General features: G+C 35.7%; 4 protein-coding genes across 4 annotated transcripts; all 4 read right to left on the bottom strand.

The window, feature by feature from the left end:
- Positions 1 to 453: 453 nt before the first annotated feature.
- LOC125188960 (cytochrome P450 CYP72A219-like) lies at positions 454 to 2,952 on the bottom strand. The gene is made up of 5 exons (XM_048086089.1): positions 2,667 to 2,952; positions 2,099 to 2,316; positions 1,630 to 1,874; positions 1,127 to 1,511; positions 454 to 976 (listed from the first exon to the last, which is right to left on the bottom strand). The coding sequence occupies exons 1-5, from the start codon at positions 2,935 to 2,937 to the stop codon at positions 554 to 556; spliced, it is 1,542 nt and encodes a 513-aa protein (XP_047942046.1). The 5' UTR covers positions 2,938 to 2,952; the 3' UTR covers positions 454 to 553.
- A 2,346-nt stretch (positions 2,953 to 5,298) lies between these two features.
- Positions 5,299 to 8,678, bottom strand: LOC125188959 (cytochrome P450 CYP72A219-like). The gene is made up of 5 exons (XM_048086088.1): positions 8,358 to 8,678; positions 6,931 to 7,148; positions 6,596 to 6,840; positions 6,050 to 6,434; positions 5,299 to 5,917 (listed from the first exon to the last, which is right to left on the bottom strand). The coding sequence occupies exons 1-5, from the start codon at positions 8,626 to 8,628 to the stop codon at positions 5,486 to 5,488; spliced, it is 1,551 nt and encodes a 516-aa protein (XP_047942045.1). The 5' UTR covers positions 8,629 to 8,678; the 3' UTR covers positions 5,299 to 5,485.
- A 3,545-nt stretch (positions 8,679 to 12,223) lies between these two features.
- LOC125190515 (cytochrome P450 CYP72A219-like) lies at positions 12,224 to 15,719 on the bottom strand. Its single transcript, XM_048087838.1, has 5 exons — positions 15,449 to 15,719; positions 14,415 to 14,632; positions 13,442 to 13,686; positions 12,996 to 13,377; positions 12,224 to 12,833 (listed from the first exon to the last, which is right to left on the bottom strand). Exons 1-5 carry the CDS (start codon positions 15,717 to 15,719, stop codon positions 12,402 to 12,404), a joined length of 1,548 nt encoding a protein of 515 aa, XP_047943795.1. The 3' UTR covers positions 12,224 to 12,401.
- Positions 15,720 to 17,324: 1,605 nt separating this feature from the next.
- Positions 17,325 to 18,008, bottom strand: LOC125188233. Its single transcript, XM_048084995.1, has 2 exons — positions 17,807 to 18,008; positions 17,325 to 17,725 (listed from the first exon to the last, which is right to left on the bottom strand). Exons 1-2 carry the CDS (start codon positions 18,006 to 18,008, stop codon positions 17,325 to 17,327), a joined length of 603 nt encoding a protein of 200 aa, XP_047940952.1.
- Positions 18,009 to 18,257: the final 249 nt, after the last annotated feature.

The raw sequence follows: 18,257 nt of genomic DNA on the forward strand, positions 1-18,257 counted from the left end.
CGTTTAGAATATTACAGGCTACGTGGTATCATAGCGTCACTTTAAGAGATGTTGTCATTTTAACACACCCCTAAAAGTATATTAACATTAATAAACATTATCACATGGAAGATTTATTACAAAAATATAAAAATTGATCATCTAGAAATTGCACACAATTATGGAGACATGAAAGATAATTTCTTTATTTAGCATATTATAAGTCATTTTTCTTATTCAATAAATGGAATTTATTCATAGTTAAGGTTTAATCGCTCTTTATTTTCCTTACCAAAATTCAATAAAAAGTTTGTAACTGATTTATTTTTCTTCTAGCCTTCCCCCCACCCCCTCCCTATATTCATGTTATGAAGCACAAAAACAATCTTTTGCGCTCTCAAATCATCAAAAACAAAAATTATCCACTTCTTTGAACATTTGCAAAATTGAAGCATACACTACTATATATTTTGAAGTGTAAAAATGTTATGATATCATTGCTATTTAATTTCGATTCAACAATTCATGGTTCTTATTCTCATAATCTTATTTTTATTCCATCAGTACACACCCTTTACAGCTTGTTAAGAATCAAATGAGCACCATGTTGGGGTTGTACGATTATAAATTGGTGAGGCGCATGCGAATACGAAGGCGAAAGCTCAAACGAATAACGCTTCAGCATCATAGCCACCGCTATTTTAGCTTCCAACATAGCAAAGTTCTGCGCGATGCATATCCTCGGCCCCCAACTGAACGGGAAGTAGGCCATCCCCTGCGCGACATTAGGCACGCCATCTCTAAACCTCTCTGGATTGAATTCCTTTGCATCCTCGCCCCATATTTTGGGGTCGTGATGCAATAAAACCAAGGGCATCATAAGCTGCACTCCTTCCGGTACACTCACATTCCCTAACCTAACTTCTGTGTGCGCCCTTCGCACGAGCATAAATGCGGGAGGATAGAGTCGTAGCACCTCGTGTAGGACCATGCCTACCTGCACACATTTGCAAATTAAGTTATTCCAACAACATTTAAGTAAATACATTTTAAAAAATAGAAATAATAATATTCTCTGCTTAACACGCTAAACAACACTGCATAAAAGCTAATGCTGAAAAAGAAATTCTTAGAGAGTATGACTTACAATTTTGAGGTTGTTATTCAATTGTTGATAATCAGGGTCTCCTGTGCTGAAAACTTGCTGGACCTCGTCCCTTGCCCTAGTCTGCCACTCTGTGTGCTTGCTCAGTAGAATCATCGTCCAGACGAGCAGAGACGCGGTTGTGTCCTGGCCTGAAAAGTAGAAGAGTTTGCATTCTTCGATGACTTCGTCCATGCTCATTCCATGCTTTCTTCCATGTTGTTTGATTTCTTTGGAATTGGATTCGAGTAGTAACCCAAGTACGTCTTCGTTGCTAGCTTCCCCTGCTTCCATTGCTTTCATTCTTCGATTGATTATATCTAGCAGGGATGATTTCACTTCCTTGGTGATCTCTTTAACTCTCTTGTTCATTTTTGTTGGCAAAAATCTGCGCAATGAGAAAATTGAGAAAGACAAAAGATGGCAATATTTGGTGCTAAAACCAGATTAGATGAGATCTTTACCAAGTCGATGTCTGTCATTGAACAGACTACAGAATACAGTACCTGTATCCTGGGATGTAAAAAAATCGATTTGCTGCGGTAACATGTTGAATTAATTCATGTTGTAGTTCAAAGATCTTTCTTCCTTCCAAATAGCTACTCCCGAACGCAGTTCTTGAAATCACATCGCTCGTCAATTTCTGAAGATGAGGCCACACATCCACTTCACAACTTCCTCCATTTCCCACAATCTCATCCCATTTGCTCAACATCTCATCACAACTCAAGTAGAACGACGGAACCATATGCTGTTTGTTTATAGTATCAATAAGGGACAAGAATGAAAACGAATGTGTTCGACAATATACAGGGAAATGATCAGATGCAAACTCTAAATATTGTACAAATTCCAAACTATAATCTGGACCATTAGAAGATGTCAACAGATGATGAAATAACAGCAACAAAAAATGTCAACACAGTGTCAAGGTTATATATATCTAATTTTCATCATAAAGTTGCAAGATCCTACCTGGAGTTTATTCACATGAAATGCAGGATTGAGGAGTCTCCTATGCTTGGCCCATCTATCCGTTTCGAGCGTTGCTAGTCCTTCACTTATCATTCTAACAAAGGGACGTCCGGGAATCTTTTGAAACACATTACTCTTTGACAGAACTTCTCTTACAAGCTCTGGCTCCATCACAAAAATTGCAGGGCTTGGTCCGAACCATAAAAAGCATTTCTCCCCTGCAGTTTCAATATTTTGTACTAAGAAACAATTTATTAAACTAAAGGGATATTGGCATCTAATATCACGAAACTTTCAAAAAGTTGAGTTTTTCCCACGAACTTTAAAATTGACAAATAATATCACGAACTTTACTCTGAGTTTGTTTTTTCCCACGAATGGAAATATTACCACAAATAATATTATGATACTGATTTTTTTTCGTAATTTCTCGACAACAATTTTGAGAGCTTCAAGTTTTTCAATCTCTGAAGATAGTTTTTCTTGAAACACACCCTCCAAAATTGTTCTTCAATCTATTAAAATAACATGAATTTTTTCATTCGACCAAAATGAAAGTGCAATTTACCATATTTGTTGAGAAGAAAATGGAAGATTGGCATGATTCTGGTGGTGTAATCATGGGTGAAATTGATGGGTTTTGAGGCGGCTTCTTTGCTCATCCGCCTCATGTCTTTCATGTCTCCGGACAAAATCCGGTAAGAGTTTCCGGTGAAGCCCTGCTTCCGGAGGCGTTTCTCGAGGTTTCTTGGTTTGAACCACAGCCAGTTCAAGAGTTTGGAGATGTATATGCATACTACAATGGCGGAGAGTGTTTGTAAGCAGATCAACAAATCCATTTTTAGTTGGAACAGAGCACAATTATTGCAAATCAATAAAGTCATTTTATAGCATACGAAAAATCCATTTTTATATTGTTCATTATTGATACTTACACGTGGAGTCATTTTATAGCTTACGAAAAATCCATTTTTATATTGTTCATTATTGATACTTACATGTGAGTTGTAACTTTTCTTTAATTTAATGTACATTTTAGATTTATGCGACTTCTATCTGATTTCATGGAGATATTTTAAGTTAAAATATGCTATAGATCTACTTTTTTTTTTTAATTTATGGAACCCACGTTGAAAACGAAAAATAATTCCTCTCCCTTGCTTCTAGAACTTCGTTACTCCCCCCGTCCCAGATAATTCGACTCAGTATTACATTTCGGGTCGTCCTACATAATTTTTCCCACTTCATTTTTACCATTTTTGGTAATAGACCTCATATTCCACTAACTCATTTCTACTCACATTTTATTATAAAACTAATACTTTAAAAGTAGGACACACATCCCACCAACTTTTTCAACTCACCATTAGATTTCTTAAAATCCGTTCCGGATCAAAATGTCCCAAATTATCTGAGACAGATGGAGTATTATTTAAGAATTTAGTTTCGTCCAAGAGCATTCACGATGAAGGGTGACAACTAATCGCATTTCTACATCAGCACTATTTTATTTTTATTTTTTATTATTCTTTGCTAATATTTTATCATATAAATTTAATTAAATACCACAATAATATACTCCATCCGTCCCACTTTAGTAGTCCCGGTTGAGTTCGACACGGGTTTTAATAAATACAAAGTTAAGTTAATGAAAAAAGATAGTGGAATGTGGGTCATACTTTTATATATTAGTTTTATAATAAAATGTGAGTGAAAAAAAGTGAGTGGAATGTGGGGCCTATTACCTAATCAGGACTCCTAAAGTGGAACACCTAAAAATAATAAATTGAGATTCTTAAAGTGGGACAGAGAGAGTAATACGCAAATCTTTGTTGTATTACAATTTTGTAAAAAAGAATTTATCGAGAAGCAAACTTAAAATAAAATTGAAATATGCATCGTGGTTAGGTGCCCAAATCTATTTAGTCATATCACGCTGGAGTTAAAGATGGACTTCTTTTTATGTATTGGGCTTAAATTTTGGCTTTTTATTAATTAAAAAATACAATTAATATTTTTGTTTTTAATAATTTTATGTATTTATAAATAAGAATTCTCGGTTTCTAGTTATGGATCATCTTTTATAATTAATGGCTGAAGTCAATTTAATTTGATCTGTATGGAGTAAAAATTGATCTTCTAGAAATTGCACACATGTATGGAGACATAAAAGATAATTTCTTTATTTAGCATGTCTTATAATTCATTTTTCTTATCTAATAAATGGAATTTATTTCATAAATAAGGTTTAATTTCGCGATCTTATTTTCATGTTATGAAAAACCAAAAACCAAAAAACAATATTTTATGAATATCAATATATTTTGATAGGTTTGTGTTAAAATGACAACCCCTCTTGAAGTGACACCGTGACACCGCTTATACATCAATATTATAAACGCTACACAACAATATAACAAACATTACACAACAATCTATAGATTAATGTATAGTGTGTCGGATATTGTTGGACAAGAAAAATTGCTGGATAAAGACCAGCAAATTGCTGGCCGAGTTTTTCAGATTTTTTTTTTGCCACGTGGCAGCTTATTATTCGTCCACATGTACAAATGATTGGCTAGAAATGGTGGTATGGTGTTATTTTAAGGGGTGGTGGCACCCTAACATGCCCCTATTTTGATATAGATAAAAAATATCTTATAAAATTTTAATATCAAATTAGTTAGGTTAATTGGTTAATTAGATTTATAACTAAGTCACTAACTTGGTCAAATAACGTTTGATCGTTAAGTTTATTGAAAAATGTTACTTTTGGACGAAAAATGTTACTTTTGGACCAATTAACCTAGACTGGACTCTTGGTTAAAAAACATATTTTTAGGACCAAAATATAACAAGCTATGTAAAGAATCACAAAGTTTTTTAACCAAGAGTCCAGTCTGGGTTAATATTTCCTTTCAAGATCATTCATCTATGCATCACATACTAAAGCTGCATTTGAAGTTAATTGGTTGCTTTAGGTAAGATATTAATTAAATATTCGAATCCACGAGGCTTCAGTAAGTAGCGGATCTATAACATAATATAAAGGAATTCATTAAATGGAAATGGTTTGTAGTTTGAAGCGAATGAACATGAAGGAGAAAAGTTTTTTTTTTTTTTTCCTTTAATAAGGAATAAAATTAATTTTATCATGTTATTTTAAAATAAAATTCCTAAAACGACGTCATGTTAAGCCCTTTAGCGATCGTTGTAGCTCACCATATGTATTCCATTCCGATTCAATAATTCAAGATTCTTATTCTTGTCCAAGACTCGATATACCAAATCTTATTTGCATTCATTCAGTAAGCGCTCAAGCCAACGAGTAACGGCCTACTTAGCAGCCCGAGTCGAAATCCAAGTTTCCGACTCTGTGCAAACCCTTTATAGTTTGTTAAGAATCAACTGCGCGCCACGTTGAGGTTGCACAGTCACCACTTGGTGAGGCGCATGCGAATACGAAGGCGAAAGCTCAAACGAATAACGCTTCAGAATCATAGCCATCGCTATCTTAGCTTCCAACATAGCAAAGTTCTGCGCGATGCATATCCTTGGGCCCCAACTGAATGGGAAGTAGGCCAGCGCCCCGGCCCCCTGCGCCACCTTGGGCACGCCATCGCTAAACCTCTCCGGATTAAATTCTTTTGCATCCTCGCCCCATATTTTCGGGTCGTGATGCAATAAAATCAAGGGCAGCATAAGCTGCACTCCCCCCGGTATAGTCTCATTCCCTAACTTGACTTCTTTGTGCGTCCTTCGCATGATCATAAACGCAGGAGGGTAGAGTCGTAGCACCTCCTGCAGGATCATGCCTACCTGCACACATTTGCAAAATAACATTTCTTAAAATGGAAATATCAGTCTCTACAGTATTCTCTCTTCACTTAATATACTAAATAGCACTGCATAAAATCTCATGCCAGAAAAGAGGGAGTATTAATTACTTACAATTTTGAGGTTGTTATTCAGTTGTTGATAGTTAGATTCTCCTTCGTTGAAATTTTGCAGAACCTCGTCCCTTGCTCGGGTTTGCCACTCTGTGTACTTGCTCAATATAATCATTGTCCAGACAAGTAGAGACGCGGTTGTCTCATGGCCTGCAAAGTAGAAGAGTTTGCACTCTTCGATGACTTCGTCCATGCTCATTCCGTGCTTAGTTCCATGTTGTTTGATTTCTTTGGAATTGGATTCGAGTAGTAATCCAAGTAAGTCTTCCTTGCTAGCTTCCCCTGCTTCCATTGCCTTGATTCTTCGATTGATTATATCGAGCAGAGACGATTTCACTTGCTTCGCGATCTCTTTCACTCTCTTGTTATTTTTTGTTGGCAAAAATCTGTGCAGAGAGAGGAACAAAAAAACATAACACAAATGTATTGAAATCAAGAAGTTACGACTAACGAAAACCGATGCACAGATTACAGTGCCAGGTTCCAGTGTGTAGGTGAGCCAGATACAAGGATCCGGAAAAAGAAGAAGCGGTTGAAGAAACAGTACCTGTATCCCGGGATGTAAACAGATCGATTTGCTAGCGCAATATGTTGAGCTAATTCTTGCTGTAGTTCAAAAATCTTGCTTCCTTCCAAATAGCTACTCCCGAACGCAGTTCTTGAAATCACATCGCTCGTCAATTTCTGAAGATAAGGCCACACATCCACTTCACAACTTCCTCCATTCCCCACAATCTCATCCCATTTGCTCAACATCTCATCACAGCTCAAGTAGAACGACGGAACCATATGCTGTTTGTTTACATCATAACGAACAAGAATGAAAACGAATGTATTCGACAATATATACCTATTATTCATCATAAAGTGGCAAGATCCTACCTCGAGTTTATTCACATGAAATGCAGGATTGATGAGTCTCCTATGCTTGGCCCATCTATCCGTTTCTAGCGTTACTAGCCCTTTACTCATCAGCCTAACAAAGGGGCGACCGGGAAGCTTTTGAAACACGATACTCTTCGACAGAACTTCTCTTACAAGTTCCGGGTTCATCACAACAATTGCAGGATTTGGTCCGAACCATACAAAGCATTTCTCCCCTGCAGTTTCAATATTTAGCCACCAGGTTCGTCGGCTAAATGTTACGGATCAAATAAGAGAATTCATCACAAAGACTAGTCTATCAGGAGAAAAACTCGTCAACAAGTTAAACAGCAAAATGTTTCGGATCAAACAATAGAACTCATCCCGAAAACTAGTCCATCACGAGAAAAAGCTCGCCACCAAGTCATAAGCAGAATGTTACAAATCAAACACGAGAATTCATCCTAAAAACTAGTCTATGAGGAGAAAAAGCTCGCCATCAAGTTAGAAACAAAATCTTACAAATCAAACAACAAGAATTCATCCCAAAAACTAGTTCACGAGGAGAAAAAGTTTCCTCCAATTTAATACGCCAAATGTTACGGATCAAACAAGAGAATTCATTCCAAAAATCTATTAGGAGAAAAAGCTTGCCACCAAGTTCATAGGCAGAATGTTCCGAATCAAACAAGAGAATATAAATTCAACCCAAAGACTAGTCCACCAAGAGAAAAATCTTGCCACAGATCAAATAAGTGAACTAATCCCAAAAAACTAGCCTATTCAGACCAAACAAAAGAAATCATCCCGTAGACTAATCTATCGGGAGAAAAAGCATGCCGGATCAAATAAGTGAACTAATCCCAAAAAAAAAACTAGTCTTTTAGTCTATTCAGACCAAACAAGAGAACTCGTACCATAGACTAGTCTATCAAGAGAAAAAAAACCTTGCCAATGATCAAATAAGTGAACTAATCCCAAAAAAACTAGTCTTTTAGTCTATTCAGACCAAACAAGAGAACTCGTACCATAGACTAGTTTATCAAGAGAAAAAAAACCTTGCCAATGATCAAATAAGTGAATTAATCCCAAAAAAACTAGTCTTTTAGTCTATTCAGACCAAACAAGAGAACTCGTACCATAGACTAGTTTATCAAGAGAAAAAAAACCTTGCCAATGATCAAATAAGTGAACTAATCCCAAAAAAACTAGTCTTTTAGTCTATTCAGACCAAACAAGAGAACTCGTACCATAGACTAGTCTATCAAGAGAAAAAGCTTGCCAGTGATCAAATAAGTGAACTAATCCCGAAAAACTAGTCTGTCAGGAACAAAAGCCTATTCGTACCAAACACGAAAACTCATCACAAAAGACTAATTAATAACACGAAAGTTTCTAACAATCAGATAAACTAATTGATAAAGATTGAGATCAAAGTGCAGTACCATATTTGTTGAGAGCAAAATGGAAGATGGGGATGATTCTATTGGAGAAATCATGGGAAAAACTGATGGGCTTTGAGGTGGCTTCTTTGGTCATTTGTCTCATGTCTTTCATGTCTCCGAACAAAATCCGGTAAGAGTTTCCGGTGAAGCCCTGCTGCCGGAGGCGTTTCTCGAGGCTTCTTGGTGTGAACCATACCCAGTTCAGGATCTTGGAGACGTATATGAATATGACAATGGCGGAGAGTGTGTGGAAGAAGGTGAAGAAGTCCATTTTTGGTTTGAACAGTGCACACTGATTGTGTGAGCTTTGTAAATGACGAGGGAAGAAAATGACAATATTGAGTTCATGGAATCTTTAGTTGAGTTAGGAAAAGTCCTATTTTTATTTCGGTGATGATAGGGACATGTGAATTGGGACTTGCCTATAATATAATTAGCATTTAGATTTATTCGATTTCTAGCTTATTTCATTTAGATATATAAAATTCAGATACGGTTGAATTTGATTTGAGTGAAGCCATTTCCAAAGTTGTCATCGTCCCGTGATGTAAATCGTCGTTTATTAGCCTCTTAGTCTCCAAGAAATAGAAATATTTGAAACAATACTGATTTTAATATAAAATTGATAAAAATAAGAGAGGTATAAAAAAAATTGTATAGTAAAAATGTGTCCAACTCGTTAAAGAGAAAGAAATTAAAAAAAAAATGGTAATGTTGAAAAATGTGATAAGAATATAACAAACTCACTAGATACTATGACATTCATGACGTAATACATTTTGTACTTTTATATTTTGTCAATATTTTTGTTTGACATATTAAATGAGTACAATGTGTACACGTTGCATACATATAATATATAGGGAGCATATATGGTAATTGTAAATAAGGGTGCACTATGGTACATAAGTGAAATTCTGTCAAAGTTCAAAGTAAATTTCAGCCCTTGCATTCATAGATTGGATGGTTCTGATCAGAGGTGGACGCATGATATTTCAATGGGGGTCCAAAAATAATTTGTAATAAAATTAGAAAAATATAAAATTAAATAATAATGTTTAGATATTAAAGTCAAAACCAAACATATCATAACGTTTCTCTTCTATTCTTCATCTTCTGGAATCGCTGCATAAGATAACGAAGGGAAACAGTCGTTGCATTTAATCTGCAGCGATAATCAAGCTTCGATTGTGTTGACTGCTTTAATAGAGAGGCTTCAATGTGCTGAGCTTGATTCATCAGATCCTGACATGCTAATGTACACCTATTATGATCACTTGTATGATTTCCAACATGATCTCTTAATCTTTCGTTTTTACAACATTATATAATTAAATAAAATGCTCAATATGACAATCACAAACAAACAAAATAAATGTTATTCTATATCTAGAACTAGAATATATATATAATATAAAGCTCAAAGTCTTAAACACCTAATTTTCAGAATACAAAACAATATGAATAGACAATATTGAAAGTGAACTTCAGAATATGGAATTGCCTTAGTGCCGTAATTTTAGAGATGGAGAAGCAATATTAAACTATGTATTGGATGATTAATGAAAAGATGGAGAATGGTAGCGACGGGAGTGAATATTGGCTGAGAAGATGGGATTTGGGATATTAATCGTCTAGCTTTAACTCTAATTTAATATAAAATAATATTTAATTTAATTATAATATAAAATTACTAAAATACCCCTAGAATTTTTTTAAAATAATGGGGGTTCCATGGCCCCATGGCACTTCTTTTGTCCGCCTCTGGTTCTGATAATAATATCCGAGCCACATTATTACAACATTATTACAGTAACGTTATATTATTAGTTAAGCTACATTATTTGATTACACAATCAACATTATTCAACTAAAGTGTGTTACATTATTAGCCGAGTTACATTATTAGACTACACAATCTACATTATTAGATGATATGTGTCATTAATTTAACGGTTACATCACAAGATCCAATGACTGAAATTTACTTTGATTTTTGACAGAATTTCACTTATTGACCTGATCACATTAATACTCTTTCCATCGCACTTTAGCCGTCCCAATAGTACTCCCTCCATCTACATTTTGCTCCGTAAATTTTCAGTTCAGCACCTCTAATCATTCAATTTTTATTAATTTAGTCTTCAAAGGCATTCATTTGAGGGCTTAAAGACCAATTCTGAAAAAATTTAAAAATAATAAAAGAAGAAAAACCAAGGAAAATCATTTTTGTCTTGTGTCCGACCCCTGAATAGAATTGTACTCAAATGAAAACGCATAACAACAAATAACTTAATCGTGTCCATCCATTTTTTTTTCGGATCAACGGCTAGCATACTGCCTGCTTAAATTTCAGATTATACTAATGACAAGGGTAGATTCGTCATTCAATATCGATCCATTATGGGAATTCCTATTTTATCACCTAGGGTCTTATTCTAATGCTTATAGCACCGTAATCCAAAATCAAGACTAAATCTCCACCCTGGATTTTAAAACGAGTGGATGAGATTAAAGCTCACAAATCTCAATAAGTAGTAGACAAAATATCAACAAAAGGGTAAAATCGTCATTATGTTATCATATGATAATTTTCGTGGGTGTTTTTTTATATCAACATTGTGTATTACAAATATCAACAATATGATATAAGAATATCAACATTAGTACAAGAAAATATCAACACATATTTATTGAGATTTTTCCATGGTTTTATTGAGATTTTTTGATGTATTTGTTGATAAAAATCTGGTTATCAACATTTACGAAAACTAAAATAAAAAATATCAAATTTCATCATCCGAACGTCGTCGGAACATATGCAATTGAGATCTCGTTGGAATCCTTATTAAATTATCTTTAATTTGATATATTTTTTGCAAAAAAATAATTTAAATTGAGAGAGTTACGTAAATTTAAAGATTTGAGATGATTTTGAGGAGATAGAAAGTAGTTAGTTATAATTACTACATATAGGATTTGACATTAATACCCTTTTAATTTAATTAATAATTATTTAAATTTAAAATATATTACACTTGGCATTATACTAACCACAAGATCTTCTAATCTAATGGTTGAAAATTGGTCTCAATTTGAGACCGGTAATTAGTTAGCAATTGATTACATCCCTCGTCACCTATACATATTGTATTATTGTGTGATATATATTTGTTTTTACACGATCATTTTTCTAAATTTGATAGAATTCGCTTGTTTTATCATTTTTTCATTCCCCATACACAAAATTAATTTGTGGTTATATGATACTCCCTCCGTCCGTGAAATGTTGTCCAATTTTGCCATTTTATCCATCTGTGAAAAGTTGTTCACTTTATTTTTTTTTATTTTTCTATTTTTGGTAAATGATCTCACTTTCCAGTTTCCACCAACTCTTTACATTCATATTCTATTATAAAACTAATATATAAACCCTCGTTCCACTAACTTTTTTTCACATTTCTTAAAACTCGTGCCGAGTCAAACTTGGACAATATTTCATGGACAAAAGAAGTATCAATTATCAAGTCATACTTCCAATCGGGTTACTGTATTTTGCAAACTGGAGTAGACGACATGGATTTGCTATCTCCTCTACATTATTCTCTCTCTTATTTTATTTTTCCTCCATTTTAATTATTTATTATAATTTTTTCAAAACACGTAAAAAAAGAAATGTATCACTTTGGCTGGGACGGATGGAGTAGTTAATTGGTCGTACGTATAAGATTATGAACATGCTTTATTCTTATTTTTCCGTTAATTGATAGTATAGTATTGACGATTTTACGTAAGTAAGTAAGTAAAAAGTTTTGAGGCTATATATTATCCTGTGACTTAGTAGTTAGTACCTTGTGTTATTCCAATAGCTTCAACTGAAATCACATTTCACCATCAAAGAAACCTATACTTATGTCATTTCGGATACTCTTTATTCGATCAAGCAAGATGTGAAAAAAAGATGACATTTGGCTAAAGGTTCGACGTTCTTCCACGAACAAACTTAAAAAGAATAAGAAAAGTCTGGGTGTACCCAGACTTTTCTTATAGTTTGTTAAGAACCAAATGCGCGCCGAGTTGAGGTTGTAAACCCACCATGTAGTGAGGTGCATGCGAATACGAAGACGAAAGCTCAAAGGAATAACGCTTCAGAATCATAGTCAACGCTATTTTAGCTTCTAGCATAGCAAAGTTCTGCCCGATGCATATCCTTGGACCGCATCCGAACGGGAAGTAGGCCAGTTGCCCTGCCCCCTGCCCCGCATTGGACACACCTTCTCTAAACCTCTCCGGATTGAATTCATTTGCATCCTCGCCCCAAAATTTAACGTCGTGATGCAATAATATCAAGGGCAGCATAAGCTGCACTCCTTCCGGTACACTCACATTCCCTAACCTAACTTCCTTGATCGTCCTTCGCATGACCATAAACGCAGGAGGGTAGAGTCGTAGCACCTCGTGCAGGATCATGTCAACCTGCACACATTCGCAAAATAAGTTATTCCAACAACATTAGGTCAAATTAAAGCATAGTACTCCTTAATTATGTCACGGTCAAAGTGTCACGGTCAAAGTGTCACTATGTACTTTATTCTCTCTCCACTTAACATACTAAAAAACACTGCATATATAACTTACAATTTTGAGGCAATTCACTTGTTGATGATCAAATTCTGCATTGTTGAAAACTTGCATAACCTCGTCCCTCGCCCGAGTCTGCCACTCTGCGTGCTTGCTCAATAGAACCATTGACCAGACGAGCAGAGTCGCGGTTGTCTCGTGGCCTGCAAAGTAGAAGAGTTTGCATTCTTCGATGACTTCGTCCATGCTCATTCCGTGCTTAGTTCCATGTTGTTTGATTTCTTTGGAATTGGATTCGAGTAGTAATCCGAGTAAGTCTTCCTTGCTAGCTTCCCCTGCTTCCATTGCTCTCATTCTTCGACTGATTATGCCGAGCAGGGACGAGTTCACTGCCTTCGCGATCTCCTTCGCTCTCTTGTTCATTTTTGTTGGTAAAAACCTGCCCAATGAGAGGAACAAAAACATAAGACAGAGAAATCAAGAAGAGGCTGAAGATACAGCACCTGTATCCCGGGATGTTAACAGATCGATTCGCTGCGACAACATGTTGAGATAATTCACGTTGTAGTTCAAAGATCCTTCTTCCTTCGAGATAGTTACTCCCGAACGCAGTTCTTGAAATCGCATCACCCGTCATTGTCTGAAGATGAGGCCACCCATCCACTACACAACTTCCTTCATTTCCCACAATCTCATCCCATTTGCTCAACATCTCATTACAGCTCAAGTAGAAAGATGGAACCATATGCTGTTTTTTTATCAACAAGAATATTCATAAATATATATACTTACTATGGGGAGTGATCAATTGCTAACTCATCCCTTAGTTGCTAACTATAACTAATTTAAGACCATAAGATTTTAGAAATCTTGTGGTCTACAATTTGCCATGTGTAATTTTGTTTTTCATTTTTTAATATTAAAAAGATAATAGCAATTATCAAATTTAGGGTTTAGAAATATAATGTCAATACAGTGTATGAAATACATCAAACACGAAGACATGATAATGTCAACACAATTTCATATTGACATTTTACAAGCATAATATTGACATATTATGTAAGGTGTATTGACATAAATCTGTTCGTAAAAAATACGAAAATTCAAAAAAAAAATTCAAATTTTTTTCAAATTTTGACGTCGGAACATATGCATGTAGTATATCATTGGAATCCTTATAAAATTATCTTTAATTTGTTATAATATATGAATTTAAAGTTTTAGGATTTCTTTTAAAAGTTAGTTATAACTAAATTTACATTAATACCCCTATTGATTTTTATTAGAATTAATCCTATAGCCTTATTGACGTTTTTTGTTGATCGTATTGACATTTCGTGGTTGATGATATAAGCCTTTAATTTGAATATCTAATGGCTATTATTGAGTTGTAGTTAACAATTAAGCATTGAGTTAGCAATATAACACTCCCCTATACTATATATAAAGTGGAGTAGCAAGATCCTTTCCTACCTGGAGTTTATGAAGATGAAATGCAGGATTGAGGAGTCTCCTATGCTTGGCCCATCTATCCGTTTCGAGCGTTACTAGTCCTTTCGTCATCAGTCTAGCGAAGGGACGACCGGGAAGCTTGGGAAATACATTCATCTTTGACAAAACTTCTCTTACATTTTCTGGGTTCATCACAACGATAGCTGGGCGTGGTCCGAACCATACAAAGCAATTCTCACCTACAATTTCAATATTTTGCAAACCAAGTCAATAAGATTAAAAATTACGGATCAAACAAGAGAAATTCATCTCAAAGACTAGTCTGTTTGAAGAAAGAGCTTGACACGGATCAAATAGGTGAATTAATCCCAAAATACTAATATAGGGGGAAAAATACCAAAATACTAAAATACCGCTCTTACCGTACTGAGAAAATACCGAAAATATTCGGTATAACGAAATTTACGGTACAGTCTCATACCGTACCAAAAAACTTTTGGTATGGCAACGGTATCAATTTTCGTATACCATGGTATACCGAACATTCGGTATACCGCATGCATACCGAAAAATCGGTATATGTTGAAATATTATATTATATTTATATATAAAATAGAACTAAAAAGAAAAATCTCCGAAAATCCTACTTTTCTTTACATATTTTGCGTATAAAATAGATTTTTTTGCATAACAGTAATACGGTATACCATACTGTACTTCAGTATACCGCAATAACGATATGATATCGGTATGACATTTGTTTTCGGTACGATATGCGGTATGGCGTTCTGATACGGTATACCGTACCGACCCACTCTAGTCATGGATCAAATAAGTGAACTAGTAATAATGAAAAACGTCAATCGGGATTTAAAAAAAAAAAAAAAACTTAATTATTCTGACCAAACACGAAAACTTATCATAGAAGACTAGTTTATCACAAATACCTCACATCTGTTGCTTTCACTTTGCAATGGAGTTTGTTAAGACAGAAAATGCCTATAACAATCAGATGAATTAACCGAATCATATTGAGATTAAATTGCGTTAATTACCATATTTGTTGAGAGCAAAATGGAAGATGGGCATGATTCTGTGGGTGAAATCATGGGTGAAATTGATGGGTTTTGAGGTAGCTTCTTTCCCCATCTGTCTCATGTCTTCCGTATCTCCGAACCAAACCCGGTAAGAGTTTCCGGTGAAGCCCTGCTGCCGGAGGCGCTTCTCGAGGTTTCTCGGTGTGAACCACACCCAATTCAAGAGTTTGGAGACGTATATGCATACTACAATAGTGGAGATTGTTTGCAAGCAGGTGAAGAAATCCATTTCAGTTTGATGAGATCACACTAATTGCATGCATGAGCTTTATAGAGCCAAGGACAATAATGAGTTCATGGAATTTTTTGGAACATGAGAAAAATGTAGCAATTTGATTTCATTGATGATTAGGACATATCAATTGTTCACTTACCCCTAATTTAAGGTGAGTTTTAAGAAATATAGTAAAAATATATATTAGTTTTGTTGTAAAATATGAGTTAGGTAAGGTTAGTGGAACGTCGGGTTTCATTACCAAAAATAGTGAAAAATAAACGAGAAGTTTATCGGTGGATGGACGAAAGCAAAATGTGAAGTTTATTGGTGGACGGAAGTAGTTACTTCGTTTACATATTTAAAATTAAACTATGGCGGAATTTGATTTGAGTGTACTAAAAGAAAATGATACTGACTCCTACTCCCTCCTCCGTCTGTCATTTATAATCTCATTTTTACTCGGCATGAATTTTAAAAAATTGTTTGACTTTATGAAAAAAATGAGAAAATGAGTTTGTAGAATGTGGACTCCATCTTTTATATATTAATTGTATAATAAAATATGAGTGAAGTAATTTAGTTGAATGGTGAGTCTACTTACCTAAAATGGTATAGACCATAAGTAAATTAGACTTTAATTGGACAACCTATAATAGCAAAATGGGGCTATAAATAGCAAATAGGGGGTATTAATTTATATATTAAGATATACTGTCATTATTAGTACTACTATTTAAAATGTTAAGATGAGATTGAAATTTATGATTTTTAGTTTGGGGCTGCTAGTGAGCAAAAATTTCAAAGAAACATTGATTAATATTAGAATTTTGAAAATAGCAGTGGTACCATCATATAGAAAATAATTAATGCAATGAATGAAGCACCTAATTTAGTTTGAGAATTTTCCTATTTAAGGGTATAGACTTGTGAGAAATCTAGTCTAATATAATTAGATTTACTTTCGGTAACTAGATATATTAGACTTTAGCTTGAGATATTAATATGAGTATTAATACAAACTCTCAGAGCATCCACGATAAGGACGTCTGGCAATAGCCTAGCCAAAAACTTCTTCTGCCATATTATTATGTCCTTCCCACGGTCTAGTCACTGTCCTAGCCAAGCAACAGCCTAGCCAAAATAAACTTTTTTTAAAAATAACATAAAAAACAACAACGAAATATAAATTGGGGAAAAACATAGTTTAACTAATTTAATTTGCAAACGTTCGTTATATTACAATATTGGGAAAACAAACATTCAAACAAAATACAAACGATATCAATGTGCAATCCTACGTGCCCATAACTATTCAATTATATCGTGCTGGAGTCAAATATGGGCTTCTTGCTAGCGCATATCAGCAAATGCTTGGACCCTTTCGGCGTCGCCCCCGGGGTATACCCATTCGTACAGGGACGGTGCCCACACCGTGAATTGGTCCGGCACCATCTTTATTAGCCCAATCAGTGAGTTCTGGGCCTTCATTGTCGACTATCATGTTATGCATGATGATACATGCGTACATGATATCAGTAATTTAGTCAGTATACCACAGGCGTGTTGGACCCTTCACCGCAGCCCATCGCACTCCACATCCTTGTGTGCAACCTCTTGTCATTGCGCTAAGTAAATCTTCTTTGGATCTGTTGGACATCTGATTGTCTTCACAAATACGAGCCACGTGGTGTATATCCCATCAGCCAAATAGTAGCCCATATCGTGTTGGTTGCCGTTGGCGACGAAACTGATGGTTGGACCCACGCCAAGGCACTGCTCGTTGAAAAGGGACGACGACTGTAAGACGTTGATGTCGTTGTTCGACCCGACAACCCCAAAATACTCATGCCAAATCGACAGTTGATAGTCATCTACGGATTCTAGGATCATCGTAGGATTCTTGCCTTTAAAGCCGGTCGTGTAAGCAACGGGGCAGTTCTTCCACTCCCAATGCGTACAATCTATGTTGCCCAACATTCCGGGAAAACCGTGCACCCTCCCGTGCAAATTCATCAGACCTTAGCAATCGAGAGGGGTAGGCTTTCAAAGATACGTATCCCCAAATATGTGGATGACGCCCCGACGAAAATTCATCAGACATTCGCGGGAAATCGTTTCACCGATGTGAAGGTACTCGTCGAACATGTCGGTCGCGCCTCCATAGGCCAACTTCCTAATTGCAGCGGTGCACTCTTGTATCGGCGATAGCCCGGGTCTGCCGCTCGCATCCTCTCTGAACCGGAAATACTCGTAACGGGCCTCGAACGCCGACACGATATGCAGAAAGAGCGGTCGGTGCATTCTAAAATGCAGACAGAAAAACGTCTCCCCCACCGCGGCTCCTCAGCAAAGTAGTCGTCAAACAACCATTGGTGGGCAACGACGTGGTCCCGAGCGACTGTACGTCGATGGTGGATCGGGCGAGGGACCGTCGGCTGTATCTGTTGCTGCACGCGTTGTTGCACCAACCAATCTACCTCAGCAAACGTCCGGTCCACAACTCGTCGTTGATCCGCTGCATTGGATCATCAACACCATCATGAGCCATTT

The sequence above is a fragment of the Salvia hispanica genome, chromosome 5 (assembly GCF_023119035.1).
Source record: "Salvia hispanica cultivar TCC Black 2014 chromosome 5, UniMelb_Shisp_WGS_1.0, whole genome shotgun sequence".
NCBI lineage: Eukaryota > Viridiplantae > Streptophyta > Magnoliopsida > Lamiales > Lamiaceae > Salvia > Salvia hispanica.

Bases quoted from the DNA above. Each gene is read 5' to 3' on its own strand.
- LOC125188960 (XM_048086089.1), bottom strand. From the start codon at position 2,937: ATGGATTTGTTGATCTGCTTACAAACACTCTCCGCCATTGTAGTATGC. The intron at 2,317-2,666 runs GTAAATTGCACT...TTGAAACTGCAG, and splicing joins TTTTCTTCTCAACAAATATG to GGGAGAAATGCTTTTTATGG. The intron at 1,875-2,098 runs GTAGGATCTTGC...ATAAACAAACAG, and splicing joins TTCATGTGAATAAACTCCAG to CATATGGTTCCGTCGTTCTA.
- LOC125188959 (XM_048086088.1), bottom strand. From the start codon at position 8,628: ATGGACTTCTTCACCTTCTTCCACACACTCTCCGCCATTGTCATATTC. The intron at 6,435-6,595 runs GTACTGTTTCTT...CTCTCTGCACAG, and splicing joins GTTTACATCCCGGGATACAG to ATTTTTGCCAACAAAAAATA. The intron at 5,918-6,049 runs GTAAGTAATTAA...AAATGTGTGCAG, and splicing joins TGAATAACAACCTCAAAATT to GTAGGCATGATCCTGCAGGA.
- LOC125190515 (XM_048087838.1), bottom strand. From the start codon at position 15,719: ATGGATTTCTTCACCTGCTTGCAAACAATCTCCACTATTGTAGTATGC. The intron at 13,687-14,414 runs GTAGGAAAGGAT...ATAAAAAAACAG, and splicing joins TTCATCTTCATAAACTCCAG to CATATGGTTCCATCTTTCTA. The intron at 13,378-13,441 runs GTGCTGTATCTT...CTCATTGGGCAG, and splicing joins GTTAACATCCCGGGATACAG to GTTTTTACCAACAAAAATGA.
- LOC125188233 (XM_048084995.1), bottom strand. From the start codon at position 18,008: ATGCACCGACCGCTCTTTCTGCATATCGTGTCGGCGTTCGAGGCCCGT. The intron at 17,726-17,806 runs GTCTGATGAATT...TCGATTGCTAAG, and splicing joins TGAAACGATTTCCCGCGAAT to GTCTGATGAATTTGCACGGG.